The sequence below is a fragment of the Barbus barbus genome (assembly GCF_936440315.1).
Source record: "Barbus barbus genome assembly, chromosome: 37".
In the NCBI taxonomy this organism is placed as follows: domain Eukaryota; kingdom Metazoa; phylum Chordata; class Actinopteri; order Cypriniformes; family Cyprinidae; genus Barbus; species Barbus barbus.
In genome coordinates, this window is record NC_136715.1 from 15459250 (window position 1) to 15472618 (window position 13369).

General features: G+C 41.0%; 1 protein-coding gene across 11 annotated transcripts in view; it reads right to left on the reverse strand.

Moving 5' to 3' along the window:
- LOC306857287 (calcium-dependent secretion activator 1) overlaps window positions 1-13369 on the reverse strand; it is a gene marked incomplete at its 3' end in the record, with an annotated part of 95948 nt that overhangs the window by 70298 nt on the left and 12281 nt on the right. For all 11 annotated transcript variants that reach the window (XM_079397155.1, XM_079397164.1, XM_079397160.1 and 8 more), the window contains exons 2-4: window positions 10388-10468; window positions 10017-10250; window positions 4493-4614 (exon numbers count right to left, since the gene is read on the reverse strand). In XM_079397155.1, the coding sequence (XP_079253281.1) occupies window positions 4493-4614; window positions 10017-10250; window positions 10388-10468 (437 nt within the window). The remainder of the gene's footprint in view (window positions 1-4492; window positions 4615-10016; window positions 10251-10387; window positions 10469-13369) is intronic.

A 13369-nucleotide genomic window follows, 5' to 3' on the forward strand; every position in this document is an offset into this window, starting at 1 on the left:
CTCAGTGAGTCATCTTTATGTGACCATTTGCACACAGACAAACACCATTACTGCACTCACGTTAGAGACAATCAGACTCTATGTCTCTGTGTCTGGCACATATTTTCAACAGGTTACAGTGCTCAAGGCCTGACATTATCATTTAATAATTATAAAGTCTCACTGATACTGGGACACCATTTCAATTCTAACAACAGGTCCCAGAAGAATGGGAGTAAATCATGATAGCAAGACAGAAAATGAAAATACTGTCTTATTAACTATTATGTTCTGTTGAGATATGTTTTACTGCATTTATGATTGGAGTTTTATGATCTTGCTGCATGAGTCTCATTTTTTAAGTTTTATTATCTCAGATTAGCCATCCCAGAGGATGAAATACAACTAAAAAAATTGTACAATACTTATTTTTGGAATATAAGTAGCATGTTCTGAATAATTAAAAAATTTGATGCTTCTTTCTTTTAAAGAAGAATAAATAAAAGTTATTTACAATATGCATTTATAAATACAATACTCAAATGTCAGAAGTTGCCATATCAGTGTTGCCAGAGAGTGATCCATATATTTGTATTCATTTACATGTTAATGAAATTCACTGTATCAGTGCATAGTGCAGCTAGCATTAATAGTGCCAGAGGGTGGCAGTAGAAGAGCTTACATTTGTACATACACTGCATCAATATTACATGAAGCCTAATGCGAATGACTCTAAACACTACTCCTCACATTTGAGCTTCAATCAAACCTACACCCCCCCCCAAAAAAAGCTGTCTATTGCTAATTGAGTATGCTTTGAAGATCCATAATACAATATAACTGGCATTTGTATTTAGTGTTAATGTTAGCTGTGAGTGAATCACATGTGTGATTGGCGAATACAGCCTGAACTTAAATACTAAGTAATATCACAAACATACATTTGGCCTGCTAAATGTGATAAATGTGCATTAAAAGCCCACATGTGGTAGAGAAACCCTGATCTATATTACAGATTTATATCATAACACAATGAAAAAAACAAACAAAGAAAACCATGCAAAGTGCACACACACACACACACACACACACACACACACACACAGAGTAAAACACTTCTCAGCAAAGCTCTCTGAGTTATGTAATCCACAGCGCCTAGAGCAACACTCCAGTGACACAATAGAGCGGAAACAGGACCAGTCACAAATAAGGCCACTGCCTTCTTTACAAATCACAAAAGGTTTGTGTTGAAAGCATATATCAATGAATGTGTATTTAAATATAAAGTTACTAATAAAGAAAAACACATTTGACTTGATATGTCACACTTAAGCTACATTAAGTTTTTGCTTTAAGGTTTTATTTTTTTGTGGTGGCCATTACAGAAAACATATTTAGTTTAAATGTATATTTAAATATTATAATGTATTGTTTATTTAACATTCAATTCAACTGAATTCACTGATTATGAAAGTAGACACTGTGTGAGTAATATATGCAATATACTGTAGATACATCACTGCCAGTATAAGAAAGTGGCGGGTTATATAGTGAACAGCACAAATTTCAAAAGACATAGTGGGTCAGATATGATTTTTGACCACTTAATTTGTCTTGAATTTTTTTTTTTAAGTAAATTACATTTCTCGTTACTGTCTAGGCCCAACAATATACAAAAATATAAAAATGATTAACCAAAACAGCACAAACCATTTTCATTCTCATTGCAAATGAAGTCGCGTTTAATTTAGTCTTGGTCATTTTTTTTCTTTGATCTTGTACGGTTTTATTTTTTTATAGTTTTTAATGAAGAAGCCATTTGTCACACAACCTATCCATGCTAGCATATGCATAATTTGGCTGCCAAATGACAGATGAATCATCAGTGTGAATTTGATTGGACAGATATTCATAGCATTTTCTTTTTTTCCTTAAGCACAGTTAATTGCCTTTTCTAAACTATGCACAATTATATGGTTAGCAGTATTCAGTATTGTGCCCCCGCCCCGCTGTCCGTGACCCTTTTATACCAAATCAACCACCTATTTTTGTGTCACAACCCACCAGCTAAGAGCATCTAAAGTCAAACGTTCTGCCTCCCTAGAACAAATGCAGAGTACTATACATGACTTACTGACAACAACCCTTTAATTTTCTTTTTTATCCCTTTAGGGGGTCACGGCAGCATTCACTCTCTAAAAACTGATGCCAGAAAAGCAATCTGAACACTCAAATTCAAGCATAGGTCCAATCTGACTCAAATGCACATATGAGTTTAAAAAGGCTTTCCAGCCCCTGAGCAGACCTGGAGGCTTACAACAGCAGCCTTTCTTTCCCTGTTGTGTTTTTGTTTTTTTATCTACTTCCTTTTTTTCTCACTCAAACACTCACAAGCACACATGTGCTTTAATTAAAGAGATGCGTTAGGATCAGTCCCCATAGTTTTAAGGTGTCTGATCAAACAGGTAAAGAACGCATGTCTCTCAGCAGTTTCCCATCACTCTTTCGCTTTTTCATCTATCCTCACACGGCTCTACCCCTGAGACCCAGCAGGCTTTTAGCATTACAGCAAGCTCTGGAGAAATGTGCACCAAATGTGTGTGTGAATGTGCGAACTTGTTGATCTGAGCAACTGCGTATTTTTAGTGGAAAGAGAGTGGATATGAGCATTTTTGCTTTGTGTGTGTGTGTGTGTGTGTAAACTTGGCTGAACACAATGCAATTTTTTCTATCTTTTACATTTGTTGCTGGTCAGACTGTATGATGTGACCTCAGTGAAATTGTGGGCAAAAGCCAAGGCTCATCAATTGCTGACTAGGAATTTTACATCATCAATCTCTCACTGTCACATTCTGACATTCTCATTTACACACTAAATTGAATATGTACGGCAGAAATCCAATCAAGCCCCTATGCTAATGCTTGGAATGTTTCATCTGAAAAAAAAAGAAAGAAAAGAAGCTATTGAAATAAGTTTTGGGCTATGGATATAGGTTTTCTGGCTCAGAGTAAAAAAAAAAAAAAAAAAAAACTAACTGTGAGATGAAATGTTGTGGGAATGTTACAATAATAAGAAACTGTCATAACTGTGAGATGTAAAGACAAGTTGTTTGATATAAACCCACACTGTGCCAAGAAATTCAAAGTTGCAAGACAAAGTCAAAATTAAAAGAAATAAAGTCGAAATTGTGAGATATTAAGTCAGTTATTGCAATTGTGAGATATTTACAATTGCAAATTGTTGAAGTCGCAATGTGAGATATACTTTAAATTCAGTTATGAGAAAAAGTTGTGGAATAAAAGTCACTGTGTGAGATTAAAAATACATATCACATTCTGAGATATAAAGTCCATTAAGAGAAACAGCTGCAATTGTGAGATGTTTGCAATTGAAAACTGTACAATTTTGGCAGTTGTAAGGTCACATTACGAGATATAAAGTTAGCTTTGTAAAAAATTGCAACTGCGGGATATAAAGTCAAATATACAGTAGTCCCACTGTGAGATATTAAGTCATTTATGAAAAACAAATTTATAATTGGAAAATATTTACAACTGTAAGCTAATGTCACATTGTGAAATATAACGTTATTAGAAAATCTCAATTGTGAGATATAGTCAGATTGAAAGATATAAAGTCACACCGTGAAATAAGTCACACTGATATAAGTCAATTGCCAGAGATCATCACGAGATATAAAGTATATTACGATAATCGTAAATGTGAGTCAAATTACAAGGCAAAGTCACACTGTGAAAAAAATTTCACATTGCAAGATTATAAGTTTTTCATAGTTGACTGCTCGTGTTCCAAAGTGAACTCGAGGTAATTTTGAAGCAAGATGATCATTTAATCTTTCATTAACAAGAGATGTTGTTCTACGACAAAATAAATAATTTACAATTCCAGAAATGTCACAGAAATCAGTGTGAGTGTAAGCTGATCTAATGAGTGCATAAAGCATGTTCAGTGAAAAGTGTGAGAATTGTGTGTGTGGTGTTTCCTCTCTCTCTTACACTCGAATCAGTCTCCTCAAATACAAACAAATATGATAAGTCTAGTTGAGTAATGTGATCAGCGTACGGTTTTCGTAAGTGTTGATTAGATGCCCAGAATTGTTACTTCATCATGAAGCGTTAAACCTCACCACAAACAGAATGGGCCAATTGTGTACACGATCATAAGATCAACTGATCATGTAATGAGCTAAATAACACACACACACAGCTTCAGCAAATAGCATTTGATGGGATTTGAGATTAAGTTCCTCCAGCTCTGAACGGTTCAGTGGGAATGTGCCTGTATGCATGAAGACAAGTAATCAGACCTAAACAGGTTTGTGTTGGTTAGTGTACATAGACTGATTTAATCAGTCTGCAAGAGAATCATTTATTCCAGACAGCAGCTTTCAATGCTGTTTATAAACAGTGCTTGAACTTCACTGAGAAGTTAATATGATGTTGATGCAAAGAACATACATAATGTTTGACAAGAAATTTCTTCGAGACCTACGTTGGTTTGGAGGCCTCTGCCTGGTCGGTCTGAAGTTTCTGTCCACCTTCCACCTCCATGGTGCAGTAAACAATCCGGTTTGGCGCTAAAGACTTTAGACTCTGTACCTCCATAATCACCACCTGTGGAAAAAAAAAGATTAAATCTATAGAGACGACTCAATTGTGAAAAAAACAATTGTAACTGTTAACCAAACACACTGTTGATAACCCCAAAACCAACTTCAAGAAAGTAAACGAGACAATGTATGTTCTACACATAAAATGACTACAAAAACATTAAAACAAAACATTAATGTTGTGTGAAATATTGTCCAATAATGTATGAATCAATATTTTTTTGAATTTTTCAGAAATCCTAAATTGCAGCGCTAGTGTGAGGTAAAAAAAAAACAAAAAAAAACAAGAGTGACAATATGATTGTATAATGCTTGTAAATGGTCTGCAAACCTGAAAATTAATCAAAATGCTAGAAACATCAAATTAGGATCAGGGTAAAAACTGATCTTTTGAGTCAAATCTATTTTGTGAATCAGTTCATCCAGTTCACCATTCTGAATAACTCTTGTATGAATCAGACTGTAGACTTTAGTTAACAGCCCACTGGTAGATTATCTGTGAAATTTCAGTGTCTTTAGTATTCTTATTATATTTTATGATGCTTTTACATATTTCTGAAGCTTGAAAGCTTGAGTCTACAGTCATTGTAATTGCATGGGGAAAAACATTATTCTGTATTTTCAATTTATTTTCTTTTGTAGAAAGAAAGTCATTCTGGTTTGGAACAACGTGAGGGTGAATAGACTATCACAGAATTTACATTTTTGGGTGAACTAATCCTTTGACGTGAGATAAGTTAGAAGCACTTTTATCCAAACCCACACACAGCTGGCGTGCATGAGGACAGAGGATGTGAGATGTGTCAGATAAAGCCGTCATAACAAAGGTATCAGTGAAAGGGGAATGAGCTGTTAACACACAACATACATCACATAGTTTTATTGCCCCCTTCTTCAGGGAATATCTCCTCTCAAATAATGTCACTTGATTAAAGCTAGCTTTATAGCAGGCTGTCAGTGCCACTCAGGATTTTCTGTCCTGTTTGTGCTAAGTAAGACTTGTCTACACACACACACACACACACAGACTTATCTGCTTCTCACAAATTCAGAATTCTCCTGCCCTCTTTTAAACCTGCATGATGAACATAAGGTGACATTTTCAATTTGTCTAATTGCTAATGCACCAACATGGTCTGTGATATTTGACATTGATCTGTAACGTTTTAATTAGATATTCAAAAGCAATGATTGTGCAAATTAAATTTTTACCCAATAAAAGGAAGTACAGAAATCCTACGTCAAGCCAGTGATGAATGTTAAGACCATCACAGATTCAGTTATTTTATTAGGACATTGTTGCATGTTGATGATCAGATCAGTTCCTATCAAATCACAAGCTACAACAAGACGGTGGTGAAAAGGAAAGAGGCGATGTTGCGTTTGCATTTGTTTCATGTGCTCATAGAAATTCTATTTTCTTAAGTGTGGGCAATGTGATGTGGTATTCTGGAAAGCTTAGTGCTCTGAAGCAAAGCCAAAAATAATGGTTAAGACAAATTTGTGCAAGAATTCAAAAGGCAATGTTTGATGCAATATTATTCAGAACACTGAAACTGCACAGGGTCAAAGCTGCAACATTTAAGTTATGAGCCAATATCTTTAACCACTAAGTACAACTTTTGACCACTAATCTTTCATACAGGCTGTGTTTTTTCTCTTAAACCCTGTTCTAAAGTTTGCAGACGACACCACACTGATCGGCCTCATCCAGGATGGTGACGAGTCTGCTTACAGACAGGAGGTTAAGGAGCTGGCTGTCTGGTGCAGTCTTAACAACCTGGAGCTTAACACGCTCAAAACTGTGGAGATGATAGTGGACTTCAGGAGAAACCCCCCTGCTCTTCCCCCACTCACCATAATAAACAGCACTGTGACCGCAGTGGAGTCATTCAGATTCCTGGGCACCACCATCTCCCAGGACCTGAAGTGGGATATTCACATAGACTCCATTGTCAGGAAGGCCCAGCAGAGGCTGTACTTTCTTCGCCAGCTGAGGAAGTTCAACCTGCCACAGGAGCTGCTGAAACAGTTCTACTCTGCCATCATTGAATCCATCCTCTGCACTTCAATAACTGCCTGGTTCAGCTCAGCTACCAAGTCTGACCTCAGAAGACTACGGAGGGTAGTCCGGACTGCTGAGCGAATCATTGGTACAACCCTCCCCACTCTCCAAGAGTTGTACTTATCCAGAGTGAGCAAAAGGGCTGGTAAAATCACTATGGACCCCTCATACCCAGCACACTCCCTCTTTGAACTGTTACCGTCTGGTCGACGCTACAGAGCTCTGTTTTTTGTGTTTCACAGGTGTACATTGTGATTTTCCTCAGACACAGTGTTTTTCAAAAAGAAAAAAAAAAGATAAAGAAAATTACTTAATTACCTAAATTAGTTTTTCTCAGTGGTTCTTTGAGAAATATAACAAATAAGAGAATAAGAATAAGAACAGGCACAGCCTTTTGTAAATTGAATGTGTCTTGCTTGCTGTCAGTCCTTGTCTTTTTTCCCCTCCTCCCGTGCCCATATTTGGCCTTCCTGTTCCTGTCCTCGTTTGTCTTCATTAGTTTAATTAGTCCCTAGCCCTGTGTTTGATTAGTCCACACCTGTTCCTTATTTCCCTGTGTTTATAAGCCCTGTGTTTCCTAGCCCCTGTGTCCGGTCTTAATGTCATTGATGTTCGTCTCTCCCCATGCTCCCTGTCTGTCTGCTGGATTCTAATAAAGAACCTTATTGGAACTTCCACGTCTCCGCACCTCCTTGTATCCCGAGAGGGAACGTGACAGAAGACCGGACCCATACAACTCAACTATGGCTGAAGACAGGCTTTGGTGTCTGCGGCAGGATGGTCGGGATTTGGTAAGGTATGTTGAGGAGTTTCTTGAGCTTTCCAACGAGGTGAGCTGGATTGACGCCTCGCTCGGTGTGTGTTTTCGGTTTGGGTTGGACAAAGATGTCATCAGCTGCGATATCCCCACGTCCAGTTTTTCCCTTATCGGGCTGATAAATTATGTCCTCAATGTACATGGCTTTGATTTCGAAGTCGAAGAATGTCAAACCAATCTTCGTCCAACCCAACCCGAGAACAACCCGGCCTCACCAGCTCACCGCTCGCCAGGACCCTCCACATGCCCTGCCAAATATTCCGGCCACCCAACTCTTCCCAGCACTGCTGCTGTCCTCAGCCCAGAGCACCCCCGCAACCCCGCGCTTCAAGAGCGCCCTCCTGTACCTGCTCCTCGCAAGTGCCCTCCTGAGTTCCCGCTGGTTCCGTCCAGCCCTCCTGAGTTCCCGCTGGTTCCGTCCAGCCCTCCTGAGTTCCCGCTGGTTCCGTCCAGCCCTCCTGAGTTCCCGCTGGTTCCGTCCAGCCCGCTGGTTCCGTCCAGCCCTCCTGGGTTCCCGCTGGTTCCGTCCAGCCCTCCTGAGTTCCCGCTGGTTCCGTCCAGCCCTCCTGAGTTCCCGCTGGTTCCGTCCAGCCCTCCTGAGTTCCCGTTGGTTCCGTCCAGCCCTCCTGAGTTCCCGCTGGTTCCGTCCAGCCCTCCTGGGTTCCCGCTGGTTCCGTCCAGCCCTCCTGAGTTCCCGCTGGTTCCGTCCAGCCCTCCTGAGTTCCCGCTGGTTCCGTCCAGCCCTCCTGAGTTCCCGCTGGTTCCGTCCAGCCCTCCTGAGTTCCCGCTGGTTCCGTCCAGCCCTCCTGAGTTCCCGCTGGTTCCGTCCAGCCCTCCTGAGTTCCCGCTGGTTCCGTCCAGCTCTCCTTCGTCTCCGCTGGTTCCGTCCAGCCCCGCGCCTCCCGAGCGCCCCCAAGTGTCCGCGCTTCCAGAGCGCCCTCCCGTGCCGGCTCCACGCACGCGCCCTCCCGTGCCGGCTCCACGCACGCGCCCTCCCATGCCGGCTCCACGCCCGTGCCCTCCTGAGTTCCCGCTGGTTCCGTCCAGCCCAGCTTGTCAAGAGCGTCCCCAAGTGGCTGCGCTGCAAGAGCGTCCCCAAGTGGCTGCGCTGCAAGAGCGTCCCCAAGTGGCTGCGCTGCAAGAGCGTCCCCAAGTGGCTGCGCTGCAAGAGCGTCCCCAAGTTGCCGCGCTGCAAGAGCGCCCCCAGGTGTCCGCGCTTCCCGAGCGCCCTCCCGTGCCGGCTCCTCGCACGTGCCCTCCCGTGCCGGCTCCACGCACGTGCCCTCCTGTGTTTCCGCTGGTTCCATCCAGCCCCGCGCTGCAAGAGCGCCCGACAGAGTCCGCGCTGCAAGAGCGCCCGACAGAGTCCGCGCTGCAAGAGCGCCCGACAGAGTCCGCGCTGCAAGAGCGCCCAACAGAGCCCGCTCCTCTGTGGCTCCCAGGGGGGAGCTTCCCCAAGAAAATTTTGGGGGGGGGGGGTAAGAGGGTCACAGCCTGTGTGGCCGGGCCAAGGGCCAAGGCCACAGAACCCCTCGGGCCCGAAAAAAATAGGCCGTGGCCTCCCGAGTCCCCTGACCCGCCCTGGCCTCCCGAGTCCCCTGACCCGCCCTGGCCTCCCGAGTCTCCAGATCCGCCCTGGCCTCCCGAGTCCCCTGACCCGCCATGGCCTCCCGAGTCTCCAGATCCGCCATGGCCTCCCGAGTCCCCTGACCCGCCATGGCCCCTGGAACGGGCACCGCCCTGGAGGCCTCCAGAGCGCCCACCCCCCCTCCCCATTGGATGGTGTTAGGCGTGAGGACACGCCTTCCGGAGGGGGGCGTAATGTCAGTCCTTGTCTTGTTTCCCCTCCTCCCGTGCCCATATTTGGCCTTCCTGTTCCTGTCCTCGTTTGTCTTCATTAGTTTAATTAGTCCCTAGCCCTGTGTTTGATTAGTCCACACCTGTTCCTTATTTCCCTGTGTTTATAAGCCCTGTGTTTCCTAGCCCCTGTGTCCGGTCTTAATGTCATTGATGTTCGTCTCTCCCCATGCTCCCTGTCTGTCTGCTGGATTCTAATAAAGAACCTTATTGGAACTTCCACGTCTCCGCACCTCCTTGTATCCCGAGAGGGAACGTGACACTTGCAGAGTCATCCACTTCCAGCTAATTTTAGATAGTTTAGCTGCTTGATATTGCAATATTGCACTGGTGTGTCTTACCATATTATTTATTATATTACATTACATTATATGTATTATTTAATGTATATTCTTAATTATGAACACACTGGTTTGTAGTGCAAACAGTTTTACCATTTACTGCACTTTGCTATTCTTCTCGTTATGTCCCTACAATGGCTAATGAACCAGTAGTCTCACACATTCACAGAAAATGGCTTACTTCCATGTTGAAAAATTAGGTGGATAGCTATATTTATATTAGGACAAGAAAAAGTAGTCAACAAGGAGAGTTTGATCCCAGAAATGGTTTAGAGTGTCAAGTTGTTTTATAACCCAATGATAAAACACTAAGCAAGAAGAAGTACCTCCAGAGTGAAAGACAAAACTACGTCAGACTTGGAGAGCTGATTCTCGTCCTCTTGGCCCATGTCAATGATGGAAGTGTTATGGCCTCTCTTGAGCTTTTGCAGTTTGAACTCTCCTCCTTTAGACACCGGCATACTCTCCAGATTGGCCATCAGCAGGTTCACTGATGACTTCAGCTCCTCAATGTACAAGGCCTCCATGTCCCTGGACACAAACTTGGGGAACCTGCCAGCCTATTCAAGGTGTTAAGGAAAGAAAATCAAATGTGACCAAGAGGGACTAAATGAGATTAGAATAGGCTCCTCTATAAGCCTAAAAAGTATAGTATGCAACAGCTTCATGTGTAACTGTTTGAGATCGAAACACTTACTTTGGTGAATTGATCAGCCATTTGGAGTCGTCCATCCAGCTCCCTTCTGATCTGGGCAGCCTGTTCATCAGGATTATCCAACTGTAAGAGACACATTTTAATGCATTTACACCAACAACTTTTCCTCCCTGTAACAAGATCAACCAAATCTGACCTTCACCATTACAATAAATAGAGCCAAAATATATCAGTTCAACAGAAAAGGTCATCGTCAATAGTCACATTCACTGTGTGTACATGAAGAATTGAATGTTCATAAAAGGGCATACAGATCAGAGCCGAACACAGCTGTAATTTCAAAAAATACTTTTTTATATATACTGTAAAACACACTACTGTTCAAAGAAATACCTGCATTTATTCAGAAAAATAACTACATGTATAGATAAGATACCAAGTGATAAGAGATCAATACTTGTCTTCAGAAAGATCTTGATTTCTGATTTAATGATTTAATTTTATCTTTTGATTTGTATTAACCATAAATCAACATTAGCTGTACCATACCAACCATATAAACCAAATAAACCTCAAGCGAACTGTATTCAATATCTAATGCCTGCATGTGGCTTTCTGCAAGCCTCCAACCAATACATGCACAGCACTGTCCATCTGAAAGCCCAAGACTGTTATTAGATTAGAGGGCAAAGTCCATCAGCCTATTGGCATCATGTCACTTGAGAAGGCAACTTTCGAATCATTTAAAAATAAAGCATGAACTTCTGTGCATATTTCTCTCCCGATTCGGACAAGACAACTTTTTTACTGGAGAAAGCAATATTATGGATAGAAAACTTGTAATAGTTTGAATCACAAGCAATGGTTTGAAGTTCAATCATACTGATTGATTTGTTTCTTACAGATACACAGTTTTTCGCTTTACAAGATGTTGATGGACTGGAGTTGAGTGGATTAATTGTGGATTATTGTTATGTTTTATCAGCTGTTTGAATTCTGATTCTGACGGTATCTATTCACTGCAGAGGATCCATTGGTGAGCAAGCGAAGTAAGGATACATTTCTCAAAATCAGTTCGGATGAAGAAATAAACCCTTGGGTGGCCCATGGGTTAGTATAGTTTTATTTTTTGGGATGAACCATTCCTTTTAGCTAACAGTGAACTCTCCAAGCCAGAAAAATTACCCTTGCTAAGAATAGAACAGACCTCACTATTTCTGTAATTAGCTATTTTTGTACCGCCATCATTCAATGCCCAACCTAATAATGAAACTGTTAGCTGGCGGCCTGAATGTTTAAATACCTTGTTGCAAAAATCAATCAGCATGCCACTTTTTATCCTACAAGCTTATCAGTTTATGGCCAAGGGATGCATCTTTTAAATACCAAGTATGTTCAAAAAGGGTTCTGAACTAATGGTGAGTTCAGAGCCTTACGGGGGAAGAATTGGCCAGTCATGGTTGGGTGGAGGACCATCTGGACAGGCTGTGGCTATGGTGTCCCCGTTCCTGACTCCAGCTGGGCTAAATTCAGTACTCAAATAGCTACAAACACCTACACCCTTCCATGAGGATTCCTACATGCAAATGAGCGCACACACACCAATGCACTTGCAACATACACACTGCTCACACAGAACAACGAGGGCATATAACTGTGCAGGGATACACAATTAAAACACATGCTCACATCACACACGCATGAATTCATATAAAAGTTCTGTCCCACACATACAGTATATGAACACACACTCACATGCATCATGCCAATATGTGGGTGTTTTCATAATGAAATGCTTAATGTTACTGCATAATAACAGGATGAGAGTCCAAGACACAGATTAAGCCTCATCTCCATCCAAGATCAAAAACACTTTCCACAGAGAATGCACCTTTGTCCAGCAATTACAGGTTTATTAGATGAAGTCATGTTGTTCCAAACCTGATTTTCTATTGTTTGAAAATGATGAAAGAAATAATGAAAGAAAATACTTTGTGGGGTCCTAATAATGACATTAATAAAATCTGTCACATCTTATAGTTGATTCTGCAACAAAGCCGGTTTTAACAAAGAAATAACAAGCAATATATACACTACCATTCAAAAGTTTGGTGTCTGTAAGAATTTGTGTTTTTAAAATTAGAAAAGTCTCTTAGTTTCACAAAGGCGACATTAATTTGCTCAAAAATACAATAAAAACCATAATATTATGAAATAGTATTACAATTTAAAACAACTGTTTTCTGTTTTAATACATTTTAAGTGTAATTTATTCCTGAGAGGGCAAAGCCGACTTTTCAGCAGCCATGCAGTCTTCAGTGTCACACGATCCTTCAGCTAATTTCTTTTCTTTTTTTTCAGGATTCTTTAATAACCAGAAAGTTCAAAATAACTACAAATAGAAATCTTTTACATTATAAATTTTATTTTGTCAATGTCATTTGCTGAATAAAAGTGTTAATTCTTTAACCCAAAACTTAAAAAGTAGTGAAATTGCTTTCAAGAAAATTGCTAACTTTAAAACACTAGTCTGTCACGATTCCATGGATAAACGCACGAAGAAGAAGAGGTTTCAATGTAAACAGTCTCTCACTCATTGTCATCCGTATTGAATATGCATTAGATTATGGAAACACAAAAGGGACAAGGTCTACATTTTAAAATAAACACATTTACACATAAACACAACACACAATTTTGATATTTGGCAACGTTAGTGGAAAATGTATAGTTGTAGCTCAATTAATATGCAGAAAATTACTTCTGAAAAAAAACACACTTAGTAAATGCAACATTTATTATCAAATATATTCCATTACAATATTTAATCAAAAGTCTAGCCTAGCATCAAACATAACTGCCTTGACCACCACCAAATGACACTACTTTCCCTAAATGGCATTTTTGAGTCTGGTCACAAACATTCTAACAGTGAAATTAGCTTTTCAAGCTGAGACCAAGCAGCACAGCATGCATGGTTCTTCTGCTGCTGGTAGACTGAGCCAGTCGATGCTAAAGATGAAT